The 14,439-nt window shown below is 38.7% G+C and overlaps 1 protein-coding gene across 5 annotated transcripts in view; it reads right to left on the minus strand.

The window, feature by feature from the left end:
- Positions 1–5,244: 5,244 nt before the first annotated feature.
- LRRCC1 (leucine rich repeat and coiled-coil centrosomal protein 1) overlaps positions 5,245–14,439 on the minus strand; it is a 41,179-nt gene continuing 31,984 nt past the window's right edge. For all 5 annotated transcript variants that reach the window (XM_050800268.1, XM_050800269.1, XM_050800272.1 and 2 more), the window contains 4 exons: positions 13,054–13,262; positions 12,822–12,959; positions 9,768–9,903; positions 5,245–5,923 (listed from right to left, as the gene is read on the minus strand). In XM_050800268.1, the coding sequence (XP_050656225.1) occupies positions 5,801–5,923; positions 9,768–9,903; positions 12,822–12,959; positions 13,054–13,262 (606 nt within the window). In that variant the 3' untranslated portion in view covers positions 5,245–5,800. The remainder of the gene's footprint in view (positions 5,924–9,767; positions 9,904–12,821; positions 12,960–13,053; positions 13,263–14,439) is intronic.

The following is a 14,439-nucleotide window of genomic DNA, read 5'->3' on the forward strand; positions in this document are numbered from 1 at the left end:
TGTGGTGTTCTCTGTATTTCCTGAATTTGAATGTTGGCCTGCCTTGCTAGATTAGGAAAGCTCTCCTGGATAGTAAACCGAAGAGTGTTTTCCAGCTTGGTTCCATTCTCCCCGTCACTTTCAGGTACACCAATCAAACATAGATTTGGTCTTTTCACATAGTCCCATATTTCTTGGAGGGTTTGTTCATTTCTTTTCACTCTTTTTGCTCTAATCATGTCTTCTCACTTTATTTCATTAATTTGATCTTCAATCACTGATATCCTTTCTTCCACTTGATCAAATCAGCTATTGAAGCTTATGCATGCATCAGGAAGTTCTCGTGCCATGGTTTTCAGCTCCATCAGGTCATTTAAGGTCTTCTCTACACTGTTTATTCTAGGTAGCCATTCATCTAACCTTTTTTCAAGGTTTTTAGCTTCCTTGCGATGGGTTAGAACATGCTCTTTTAGCTCAGGGAAGTTTGTTATTACCGACCTTCTGAAGCCTACTTCTGTCAACTCGTCAAACTCATTCTCTGTCCAGTTTTGTTCCCTTGCTGGCAAGGAGCTGTGATCCTTTGGAGGAGAAGAGGCACTGTTTTTTGGAATTTTCAGATTTTCTGCTCTGGTTTCTCCCCATTTTTGTGGTTTTATCTACCTTTGGTCTTTGATGTTGGTGACCTACAGATGGGGTTTTGGTGTTGATGTCCTTTTTGTTGATGTGATGCTATTCCTTTCTGTGTTAGTTTTCCTTCTATCAGTCAGACCCCTTAGCTGCAGGTCTGTTGGAGTTTGCTGGAAGTCCATCCAGACCCTGTTTGCCTGGGTATCACCAGCAGAGGTTCCAGAACAGCAAATATTGCTGCCTGATCCTTCCTCTGGAAGCTTCGTCCTAGAGGGCCACCCACCTATTTGAGGTGTCTGTCAGGCCTTACTGGGAGGTGTTTCCCAGTCAGGCTACACGGGAGTCAGGGACCCATTTGAGGAGGCAGTCTGTCCATTCTTGGAGCTCAATCGCCATGCTGAGAGAACCACTACTTTCATCAGAGCTGTCAGACAGGGACATTTAAGTCTGCAGAAGCTGTCTGCTGCCTTTGTTCTACTATGCCCTGCCCCCCACTCTGTGCCTTTTAATTGGGGGCATTTAGCTATTTACATTCAGTTTGTATTTATATGCATGGATTTGTTTCTGTCATCATCTTGTTACCTGATTATTATATAGTCTTGTTTGTGTGTTTACTTTAGAGTGTCACTGGTCTATGTACTTCAGTGTTTTTGTGGTGGCTAGTAATGATCTTTCCTAACATTGTTTAGTACTCCCATCAGGACTGCTTATAATGCAGATCTGGTGGTAACACAGTCACTTAGCACTTGCTTGTCTGAAAAGAGTCTTATTTCTACTTTGCTTATGAAACTTAGTTTGGTTGGAAATGAAATTCTTGTTGGAAATTGTTTCCTTTACGAATGCTGAATATAGGCCCCCATTCTCTTCTGGCTTGTAGAGTTTTTGCTCAAAGGTCTGCTGTTAACCTAATGGGGTTTCCCCTGAGTTGCCTCTTTTTTCTTTCATTTGGCCTTGGAGAATCTGGTCACTTATGTGTATTAGGGATGGTCTTGTTTAGTATTTTGCAGGGGTTCTCTGCATTTCCTGAGTTTGAATGCTGTCTTCTCTAGCAAGGCTGGTGAAATTTTCATGGATGATATGCTGAAATGTTTTCCAAGTTGCTTGCTTTCCCTCCCTGTCTTTCAGGGATGCCAGTGAGTCACAGATTTGGTTTTGTTACATAATCCCATATTTCTTGGAGGTTTTGTTCATTCTTCATTAGTTTACTTCCATTTTGTCTGACTGAGCTACTTTAGAGAGCAGGCCTTTGGGCTTTGAATTCTTTCCTCAGCTTGGTTGATTCTGCTATTAATATATGCAGTTGCATTCTGAAGTTCTTGAAGTAAGTTTTTCGGTTCTATCAGGTCAGTTAGGTTCTGTCTCAAAATGGTGATTTTGGCTTTTATTTCCTATATTGTTTTATTGTAATCCTTAGAATGCTTGATTGGATTTCAACTATCTCTTGAATGTTGATGATCTTCAGTCCAATCCATGCTCTAATCTCTATTTCTGTCATTTCAGCCATTTCAGCTCAGTTAAGAACGATTGTTGGGGAACTAGTGTAGTTGTTTGGAGGGAAGACATTTTGAGTTTTTGGGTTTTCATAGTTCTTGGTTCTTTCTCATCTGTGTGGGCTGGTGTTCCTTCAATGTTTGAAATTCTTGTCCTTTGGATGGGGCTTTTCTTGTTTGTTTGGTTTTGCTTTTATCTTCTTTGATATCCTTGGGGGGGGGTGGATTCTGACTGTGGTATAAGGTGGGTTCAGCCAACTAGCTGTTTCTGGATTTTTTGGGAGGTCAGGACTCAGCTGAGTATTCCTGGGCTGCCTGTACTTCTAAGTCTGAGGGGCTGGTATTAGGCCCCTGACTTTATTCTCTGGCCCTCTGATGTTGTGAACTCACCATGCTGGAAGTACCAAAGTGTTCCCAGATTGCTGGCCACAACACTCTTTAGGGTGGTTTCATCCAAAGCACTTTATCAAGTGGTGGCAGCAGGATCCATGCTTGTTAATTCATACCAGTGGCAGTGGCAGCACAGCAGAGTGTATACTTGTTGGCTGTGGTGGGGTGCTGATCAGCTGGGGCTGCCAGCCTCCATGTGGGTGTTGGAAGTGGTAGCAGCCTTAATTTTTTGAGATGGAGTCTCACTCTGTCACCCAGGCTGGAGTGCAGTGGTGTGATCTCAGCTCACTGCAACCTCCACCTCCCCAGTTCAAGATATTCTCCTGCCTCAGCCTCCTGAATAGCCGGGATTACAGGCATGCACCACCACACCTGGCCACTTTTTGTATTTTTAGTGGAGACGGCGTTTCATCATGTTGGTCAGGCTGGTCTCGAACTCCTGACCTCGTGATCTGCCTGCTTGAGCCTCCCAAAGTGCTGGGATTACAGGAGTGAGCCCCTGCCCCTGGCCAGCCTTAAACAATTTTTAAATTTCTTTTGTGATTTCTTACTTGACCCATTGCTTATTTAGAAGTGTCTTAAAATTTTCACATATTTGTAAATTTCCCAGTTTTTGTTGTTGTTATTCTAATTTCAGTCCTTTGTGGTCACAGAATGTGCTTTGTATGACTGCAGCACTTTAAAATTTACAGAGGTTCATTTCATGGCCTAGCATGTTATCTAACCTGCAGAATGTTGTGTGCTTTTGATACAGATGTAACAGTATTCTGCTGTTCAGTAGAATGTTGTATAGATGTCTGCTAAGCTTAGTTGGTTTATAGTGTTGATGTCTTTTATTTTCTTGTTGATCTTCTGCTTAGTTGTTCTATCCATGATTGAAAGTGGAGTACTTGTCTCTATTGTTTAATAACCAATTTCTCCATTAAAGTCTGTTTTTGCTTCATATATATTGGGGCTCTCTTGTTAGGTATCACTGATTACAACTTCCTGATTAACATTTTACCATTATAAAATGTCTTTACCTTATGAGTTGGGGAAAGTGTAATTGGGCTCCTGGTACTCTTGGCCTGCCCTATGCATGGAAGGAAGAGAGCCCCCTACAGTTTTGTTACGTGTACCAGGAATTTAGTCTTTGTTGTAACCCTGTTGAAAGACACGAGGAATGCTCATGGCCTGCCCAGCTGGTGAAATATCGTATTTGTTAGTGGAGAAGAAATCTTGTCTTCTTGGCCAGGAGCTCCATTTACTGTGGAGCTGCCATCGGGCTGAACTGAGGGTGAGACATGATCTTGGTTCAGTGCCACAGGTTTTTGCCATTCTTACTGAATTTAAATTTTTCTCGAATAAATGTTTCTTCTTTTGCTGTATACCCTAAGGATAATTTTCAGTGATTTTAAATGGCTGTTTTAAAGTACTTTGCACCAGTTAACGTTTTGGTGGCAAACAGGTCTGCAGAAGTCCTTATTTAGTTATTCCAGAAGTGGAATTTCCAGTGTTCATTTTTAAACTGTATTATTTTCTTAGTGGCTGTTCTAGTGATGACAATATGCATTTTAATTTAATGCAGCCATGTTTACTACTAATTTCATCCGGTAAACTTTTCTGAAATATAGCTCTATTTTCTTCCCCCAACTTTATGCCATTTTTGTCATGTTACATATTTTATAAATTCAACAATAGTTATCATTGCTTTGTGTCTCTAGCTAAAAGAAGAAAAATACATTGTCTTTTATGTAAAAATTTATCCACAAATTTTACTTTTTATAATACTAATTTCTTTCAATGGATTTGAGTCACTTTCTGGTATCATTTCTTTGAAGCCTTTAGGTTTTCTTCAGCTTTTAAGGCAGGCTGGCTATCAATACACTTTCTTGGTCTTCATTAATCTGAGAATGTCTTTATTTTGCATTTACTTTGAAGAACAGTTTTGCTAGCTGTAGAATTCTAGATTCAGTTCCTTTTCTTCCAGCATGTCAAATACATTGCCACTGCCTTCTGGCCTCCATTGTTTCTGATAAGTCAGCTGTTAAACTGTTGTTCCTCTATATGAGAATATTTTCTTGCTCCTTTCAAGAGCTTCCCTAACAGTTTCACTATAAAGTCTAGATGTCATTCTTTGTTTACCCCAGGCTTTACTGAAACCTTGTATTTGTAGGTTTTTGTTTGTTTGTTTGTGGTTTAAGAGACAGGGCTCACTATGTTGCCCAGGCTGGTGTCTTAACTCCTGGGCGCAAACAATCCTCCTGCCTCGGTCTTCCAAAGTGCTGGAATTACAGGTATGAGCCACTGCTCCCAGCCATGTAGGGTATTTTGTCAAACTGAGGAAGTTTTCAGCCATTACTTCTCCAAATATTCACCCCTCTTCTAAGACTCCCATTATACATGTTATGTTTGATGTTGTCTCACAAATTTCAACACAAAGATTATCTATAATGAAATAGGGCCTCCTCCTTATGAAGCACTTAAATTATTTTTGTTCCATTTACTTTTAAAATCTTAGTTCAGTACCGATATCAAGAAAATGTATATTTTCTTCCTTTTGGAAATAGAAGAGGGGCATAGTACTTCAGACTTTTGTTCTGCATACATAGCATATGATGTGACAAAAGTGAAATAGTAATACCGTAATGACCTGGTATGGAATGAAACGAGTTACTGCTTCCAGTTACAATATCAGAATTTCTTCATATACAGTGACTAGAAGGGAGAATGAAGGTAGAACAGTGGTGTTCCTCTTCAGGAACAGACAATATTTATAAAACCTTAAATGTAATCTTTAATGAAAAGATATATGCATTATAAAAAAAGGGGTCAATGAGTGATGTGGAGATGGCTACATATACTTTCTTACGAATTCCACATCTTTTATCATACAGATTTCAAATGCTTTTTGGCAACATAAGCACTTTAAAAGAATTGAGCTACATCAACTAAATGACAATAAATATAATTAGTTCTTCATCATCACAATAAGACAACGATTAAAATATTTCACCTCATATAGTCAAAATACTAATCTTTTCATTTACAAATTTGTAGGCAAATGCGTAATTACCAAACAACGTATAGTACAGAAACAAGAAAAATGCTAAGTCTAGTTATGACAGTTTTTTTCTAATAGACAAAACTGTCAACAATTTATTATAAAAAACCTATACAATTAATACTTGATCAAAAGTCTTTAAAAATATATTCATAATGAAATGTGTAGAAAGAGACATTTCAAAGTCATAGCAGTTACTACGATTACAATATTTAATCATTTTTACAATAGGTCTGCTGGTCCATTTCAATTAAATTCATTCTCAGAACCATCACATATCTTGCTGAATTTCACTTAAAGCAAAAGCAAGTTGCTTAATTTTTGCTTCCATTGTTCTTTTGTTCTTGCACGTTTCTTCCAAAAGTTCACGCATTTCTTTTTCAATTTGATGGACCTAAATTGACATGTAAATTTTACATTTTAATTTCTTAAAGAAAATGAATTTTTAAAATGTACTCTGAAAGAAAAGGTCCACAATTTATTCTTACACATTTTGAAATTTGTGATGTATTTGAAGAAATGACAGTAAAATGTAACTTGCTCAAATGCTAATAGGAAAAATACAGTATTTATACAGTATACAAAGTACTTTCATGCATTAATATATTATCTACTTAGTTTTCATAAACTTCTTGTGAAAAAGACATGGCTCTCTCTCTCTCTCTATATATATATGTATATATATATTTTTTCCTTTTTTTGAGACGGAGTCTCGCTCTGTTGCCCAGGCTGGAGTGCAGTGGCGTGCTCTCTGCTCACTGCAAGCTCCGCTTCCCAGGTTCACGATATTCTCCTGCCTCAGATTCCCGAGTAGCTGGGACTACAGGCATCTGCCACGGTGCCCGGCTAATTTTTTTCTTTGTATTTTTAGTAGAGATGGGGTTTCACCATGTTAGCCAGGATGGTCTCGATCTCCTGACCTTATGATCCGCCCACCTTGGCTTCCCAATGCTGGGATTACAGGTGTGAGCCATCGCGCTTGGCCAAGACATGGAAATATATTTTAACTTAGCCAGGTGTGGTGGCTCACACCTGTAATCCCAGCACTTTGGGAGGCTGAAGTGGGCAGATCACTTGAGGTCAGGAGTTCGAGACCAGCCTGGCCAACATGGTGAAACCCTGCCTCTGCTAAAATTACAAAATTAGCCGGGTGTGGTGGTACACACCTGTAACCCAGCTACTCGGGAAGCTGATGGAGGAGAGTCACTTGAACCCAGGCGGTGGAGGTTGCAGTAAGGCGAGATAGCACCATTGCACTCCAGCCAGAACAAGAGTGAAACTCCATCTCCAAAAAAATATATATATATACACACACAGACACATACACACACACACACACACACACACAATTTTAACTCTATTTTAGAGCTTAGAAAATTTCTAAGTTTATGGTTGTACAGTTTCTATATATCATAGCTAGGACAGAATCCCATGCTTTTGATTAATCCTTCTACAGTCCTATGCTGCTTATCAATGCTGAGTCACAAGTTCAACTTAAACACCAGTTCCTTATAGATTTTTAAAACTGAAATAACCTCCTTCCCCAAAAAAACTCTATCTTTAATGTAGTGCCTACAGCTTTTCTAAAAATGCTGTTGGTGGTTATATATTGCCATCTTTTTGAGAGATCATTTTATCATTTATTCCTAACCTACATTCTCCTAGGAGGAGCTGTAGTTGATATCGTTAACTTCTAATTGAAATTGTCTTTCCTACGATATCATAACTTCTGATAATGTTACCAATATGACCATCTTTTTATGTTTACTTCATGCTTCCTAACCCCTAATATAGATCTCTAAATCTCTTGTCCCTTAGAAAACTAGTATTTCTCCTAATTTAAATAATCACCACTATCTGATACCTCATAATCCCCTGCCTGCAAACCCAATGATCATATATCATATTTAAGCTCTAGTGCTATTTCTAAAACTCTTCCCTTTGATATTACTTGAAACACTTCCCTTAAGTGTTTAAACCTTAAACTTATTTAGTATTGAGGTTAATACTTAAACTTTACTTAGTATTAACTTATTTAGTATTACCTGTAACCTTATTTAAGGTTTAATCCTTATTTAGTATTACCTGATGTACCCTTGTTAAACATTTGGTAGATTTTTAAAATTTTGAGATAGGATATTGCTGTCACCCAGGCTGGAGTGCAGTGGTATGATCATAGCTCACCATAGTCTCAAAATCCTGGGCTCAAGCAATCCTCACATCTCAGCCTCCTGAGCAGACAGGTCTACAGGCGTGTACCACTACGCCAGGATAATTAACACATTTTTTTTTTTTTGTAGAGACGAGATCTTGCTATGTTGCCCAGGCTGGTCTTGAATTCCTGGTCTTGAGTGATACTTCCACCTCAACCTCAACCTCCTAGTAAGTGTTGGGATTACAGGTGTTAAGCCATCATGCCCAGCCTACATTTGGTAGCTTTTTTAAAATTTTGAGATAGAGTTTCACTCTTTTGCCCAGGCTGGAGTGCAATGGTGTGATCTCGGCTCACTGCAACCTCTGCTTCCCGGGTTCAAGCAATTCTCCTGCCTTAGCCTCCTGAGTAGCTGGACTACAGGCATGTGCCACCATGCCCGGCTAATTTTGTATTTTTAGTAGAGATGAGGTTTCTCCATGTTGGTCAGGCTGGTCTTGAACTCCCAGCCTCAGATGATCCACCCACCTCAGCCTCCCAAAGTGCTGGGATCACAGGTGTGAGCCACTGTGCCTGGCCTGCATTTGGTAGTTTTTAAGTAAAATATTTGGAATATCTGTTCACATGAAACAAAAGACTAAATTTTGGACAAGTTATATTCTTATTGCGATTATTTCCAAAGACCTTACTCCCTCTTTTTCTTTGCACAGAGTCCTGAGGATAATGTCATTTAAACAACAACCTTATGATTTTGATTTTTTTTTTTTTGAGACAGGGTCTCGCTCTGTAGTCCAGGCTGGAGTGCAGCGTGGCACAATCTTGGAGCACTGAAATCTCCGCCTCCTAGGCTAAAGTGATCCTGTGACCTCAGTCTCCCAAATAGCTGCGACTACAGGCATGTACCACAACACCCAGCTAATTTTTGTATTTTTAGTGGAGATGGGGTTTCACCATGTTGGCCAGGCTGGTCTTGAATTCCTTAGCTCAACTGATCCACCAGCCTTGGCCTCTGCTGGGATTACAGGCTTGAGCCACGGCACCCAGTCATATAATTTCTATATGGAGCATTACTTTGCCTTTCTGTTGGTGCACTCTTTTATAGTTGCTGATTTCTGTATCTCCAATTTTACAGATACCTTAGTTTCTTATTACCACTTCAGAAGCAGGAAAAAATGGAAATTCATAATTATCTCACCAGAGAGGTCACATAAGAATCACCTGTGAAATAAAAAAATACCTGAGTCTGACTTCAGACTTAGTGAATGAGTCTCTGAGGGGAAGTTCATGAATACGGTGTTTTTTTTTTTTTTTTTTAAGACAGAATCTTGCTTTGTCACCAGGCTGGAGTGCAGGGGCGCCATCTCGGCTCACCACAACTTCCACCTCCCGGGTTCAAGGCATTCTCCTGCCTCAGCCTCTTGAGTAGCTGGAATTACAGGTGCCCACCACCACGCCCAGCTAAGTTTTGTAGTTTTAGTAGAGACGGGGTTTCACCATGTTGGCCAGGATGGTCTTGTTCTCCTGACCTCCTGATCCGCCCGCCTTGGCCTCCCAAAGTGCTGGGATTACATGCGTGAGCCACCGTGCCCGGCCTAAGTACTATTATTAAAAAGCTTCATAGGTGCTTCTGATGTTTGCCTGTCATTTAGCATCACTTTAAACTCATTGCTTTGTTAATCATATTGAGATAATAAAGTTGATAGTCTTGAACCCTAGTACTCTTTGATAACTTTTTCCAAGATGGTGATGGATTATGTTTAATACATTCTGATTTTCACCCTGCCTATGTGTAACCAAACAGACTTCTATCCAAGATTAGATATGAAATTTTTATCCAGAGAGCAGAGAAAGTACACATTAGAATCCAATGTACAATTTTTGTTTAGAAATTAGAATTATGTTCTACAATTAATCTAAGTATTACCAACATTTTACCCTGGTTTCATGATAGTTTTGGTAACATTCTTCATATCTATTTGGTCATGAGATCATGTTGCCTTTTCTCTTTATAATTCTCGAAGATCTAACTTACTTAGCTATAGTCATGTAATATACTGATTACTGAAGTGAATTTTACTTACAGTACCTTTAAATTTGCAGAATCAATACACTTCTGCTTTTCATTTGCCAGTTGTGCTATTTCAGCTTGATGAGCTTCAACAATTGCATCAACTTGTTTTTTAAAGGCATCATCCATACTATGAAGCTTTTCCATTGCATTTCTTAAAAAAACAAGAACACCCACATATATATGTGTATATGTGGTGTGAATGTATAGATTAGGATGTTATTTCTTCTCGGGTGGCTCACATTCATACTAATGAAAATGTAACTCAGTATTATGAAAATATCAAAGGGCTATTACAGGGTAACTAAAGATACAAGTAGTTCATCATCTAGCAAAATCTATTAGGGTAACAATTAGGTTAGGATCATATATCACTAATATTTGTTATATTTTCATTTTCTGAAAGTTAGAGTATTCTGTTTCCCAATTTATTTTGAGTCTTAGAGTATAGTTTTAATTTTATTTTATTTTTGAGACAGCGTCTGGCTGTGTCACCCAGGTTGGAGTGCAGTGGCATGATCATGGCTCAAAGCAACCTCTGGCTCCCAGGTTCAAGTGATTCTCATGCCTCAGCCTCCCAAGTAACTGAGATTACAGGCTGTGCACCACCATGGCCCAGCTAATTTTCTGTATTTTTAGTATAGACAGGGTTTCACTATGTTGGATAGGCTGGTCTTGAACTCCTGGCCTAAAGTGATCTGCCCGCCTTGGCTTCCCAAAGTGCTGGCATTACAGAGGTGAGCCACCATCTGGCTTGAGGGTATAGTTTATAAGCACCGTCACAGATGATGACTACTATCAATCTTTTTTCTCTAGGTTTTCAATGTGATAATTTGAGAAGTGCATACTACAGATGGTTTAAGTTTATGAACATGTATTTGTGGCTTCCTTATGGTAATGCTTAGTGGACAAAACACATTAAATGGTATTCACAAAATTTTCATGCTAAAAGTATCCTGGAGGCAAAACAATTCCTTTATATAAATACAAATAATGCTATTAAAAAAGTAATGTTCATAAAAAGAACACATTTTCTGGTTTTGGTACAGCAATCAGTAATATAACAGATTGAACATAAGGAACATGCATCAAAAGCCTTTTTAAAATTGTACCACTTAGTAGCCAAGTGACTAGGGGCAAGTCACAAGCTGAGTTTTTCAACTATAAGACAGGACGATCCTGCCTGTTCTGCCAAACTTACAGGATTACTGATGGCTTCAAAATAAGATAGAAGAAATCAACCTATAAATTGTAAAAAGCTATACAAGTAAAACCTGTTATTATTAATAATAATTGGCTTATTTTATTACAATTCCATTAAATTAAAAAGTATTTATAGAAGTCTTAGTCATAAAGATAATTCATGTATAAAATCAGGTCTGCATTTTTATATTAACGGTATAATGAATAATGCAATGGAAAAGAGTCTAAAGATTGCTAGGTTTTATAATTTTTATTAGTTTTTTTTTGCTAATTATAGAATATGACTTTCTTTTAGAATCTGAAAGACTCCTAACTGTAAATTTGTTACTGGCAGGATAAAAAACTGCAACAGATTCCAAGCCAAGGTTCTTGTTTTAGTACTTGTTGAAAGCAAAGTGGAACAGGATCTATCAACAGAAAACAACTGTGCTATCAACCAAAACTTTCTGCAGTGTAACAACACTTTCCCATTAGACTGAATCACAACAAGAAATCAAATTCCAGGTTACATTAGATTTGACATAATTAGAACCTACCTTTAAGTGAGATTTTTGGGCTATCCATAGCCATGTTATCTGTATCACTCTGTCTTCACACAATAACTAATCATGAAGCTGTGCTACTTAATTTTGAAGGTTCCAACTGTATAAATTATTTTTAACAAGTTTAGTTATATTATTTAACACAGTAAAACCTTATTTCCTCTTGAGTATTTTATGGAACCCACATAACAGTGGCAACCAGGTACAGATTTTATTTCCTCTCTTTAAAATCGGCTCTTGGCCGGGCATGGTGGCTCATGCCTGTAATCCCAGCCCTTTGTCAGGCTGAGGCGGGTGGGTCACCTGAGGTCAGGAGTTCGAGACCAGACTGGCCAAAATGGTGAAACCCCGTCTCTACTAAAAATACAAAAAATTAGCTGGGTGTGGTGGTGCATGCCTGTAATCCTAGCTACTTGGGAGACTGAGGCAGGAGAATTGCTTGAACCCAGGAGGTGGAAGTTGCAGTGAGCCCAGATTGCGCCATTGCACTCCAGCCTGGGCAATAAGAGCGAAACTCCGTCTCGGAAAAACAAACAAAAAAATTGGCTCTCATTCTCAGCTTGTACTGGCAACTGCTATCTAAATGTCCTCTAGCCTCCTCAGGAGCTCACTGCCCCTGGTAGTCAACTAGCAGTCTCCTCTAAATTTCACTTACAACAACTAAAATATCCCTAGCTGCTTTCATTCAAATACAGTTTAAAATGCTCATCATAATAAAAACAAAATGTTCACATAGCAATTTTTTTTTTTGAGACAAAGTTTCGCTCTTGTTGCCCAGGCTGGAGTATAATGGTGTGATCTCGGCTCACTGCAACCTCCACCTCCCAGGTTCAAGTGATTCTCTGGCTTCAGCCTCCTGAGTAGCTGGGATTACAGGCGCCTGCCACCCCGTCCAGCTAATTTTTTCTATTTTTAGTGGAGATGGGGTTTCACTGTGTTGACCAGGCTGGTCTTGAACTCCTGATCTCAGGTGATCCACCTACCTTGGCCTCCCAAAGTGCTGGGATTGCAGGCGTGAGCCACCACATGTGGCCTGCCTCATATAGCAATTCTTATGTGCCAAGCACTGTTCTAAGAACTAGATAATTCATATAAGCTATATCTATTCATAAATACACACATATATATATAAAATGTCAACCTCTTATCTAAAATTTAAGGTAGGTGCTACTGCTATCTTCATTTTACAGATGAAATGGAAATAAACTTCTTGGCAAGTAACTATGTCCTACGAGATTTTTAGCCCTCCTCTCTTTATACATATTTCACCCATTCCACAGTGTTTATGATTAAGGAGATCTCAAATCCTTTAGAACTTAATGCTTACTTTTGTAGTTCAATACTTTTGTCTCTTTCCGCTTTAAGTTTCTTTTCCTTGTTTTCAAATTTTTCTTTCACTTCTTTTACTTGTGTTTCAAGATGACACAGAAGTTCTCCTTTATCATGCCACTTCCGATTCAGTGTACTAATATGAGAAGTAATTTGAAAAATAAATAGGGTTTATTAAATCATTAAGCCACATTTTATTTCTCAGTGGGAAACACTGTACTATATAATACCTGTAAGCTTTTCTAATTTCTTCAAGTTCTACTTCCTTTCCTTTCAACTGTTGTTTTAGTTTTTCTTTTCTTTCATTGTGCCTTTCTAACTTCTCAAGTATCTCATCCAGTTGTGAGGATTTTTCATCAAGTTGTTCTTGAGTGCATTTTTCTATTTCTGTGATCTTTTCTTGTAATCTTTTGATGTGTTCATCTTTTTCTTGTAAACACTTCAAGACAAAAATTGGTACTTTGTTTTTATTAACTTTAAATGCTTCATATTCTGGTTAATTAGATATGGTTTATCCTTTTAAATAATATTTTAAACACATAAAATGCTTCAAACTATACTACAAGGCTACAGTAACCAAAACAGCATGGTTGCCGGGCGCGGTGGCTCAAGCCTGTAATCCCAGCACTTTGGGAGGCCGAGGCGGGTGGATCACGAGGTCAGGAGATCGAGACCATCCTGGCTAACATGGTGAAACCCCGTCTCTACTAAAAATACAAAAAACTAGCCGGGCGTGGTAGTGGGCGCCTATAGTCCCAGCTACTTGGGAGGCTGAGGCGGGAGAATGGCGTAAACCTGGGAGGCAGAGCTTGCCGTGAGCCAAGATCGCGCCAGTGCACTCCAGCCTGGGAGACACAGACTCCGTCTCAAAAAAAAAAAAACAAAAAACAAACAAACAAAAAAACAGCATGGTACTGGTACCAAAACAGAGATATAGACCAATGGAACAGAACAGAGCCCTCAGAAATAATACCACACATCTACAGCCATCTGATCTTTGACAAACCTGACAAAAACAAGAAATGGGGAAAGGATTCCCTATCTAATAAATGGTGCTGGGAAAATTGACTGGCCATAAGTAGAAAGCTGAAACTGGATCATTTCCTGGATCATTTCCTTACTCCTTATATGAAAATTAATTCAAGATGGATTAGAGACTTAAATGTTAGACCCAAAACCATAAAAACCCTAGAAGAAAACCTAGGTAATACCATTCAGGACATAGGCATGGGCAAGGACTTCATGTCTAAAACACCAAAAGCAACGGCAACAAAAGCCAAAATTGACAAATGGGATCTAATTAAACTAAAAAGCTTCTGCACAGCAAAGGAAACTACCAGCAGAGTGAACAGGTAACCTACAGAATGGGAGAAAATTTTTGTAATCTACTGATCTGACAAAGGGCTAATATCCAGAACCTATAAAGAACTCAATCAAATTTACAAGAAAAAAACAAACCACCCCATCAAAAAGTGGGCAAAGGATATGAACAGACACTTCTCAAAAGAAGACATTCATACAGCCAACAGACACATGAAAAAATGCTCATCATCACTCGCCATCAGAGAAATGCAAATCTAAACCACAATGAGATACCATCTCACACCAGTTAGAAT

This window comes from Macaca thibetana, chromosome 8, assembly GCF_024542745.1.
Source record: "Macaca thibetana thibetana isolate TM-01 chromosome 8, ASM2454274v1, whole genome shotgun sequence".
NCBI classification, from domain to species: domain Eukaryota; kingdom Metazoa; phylum Chordata; class Mammalia; order Primates; family Cercopithecidae; genus Macaca; species Macaca thibetana.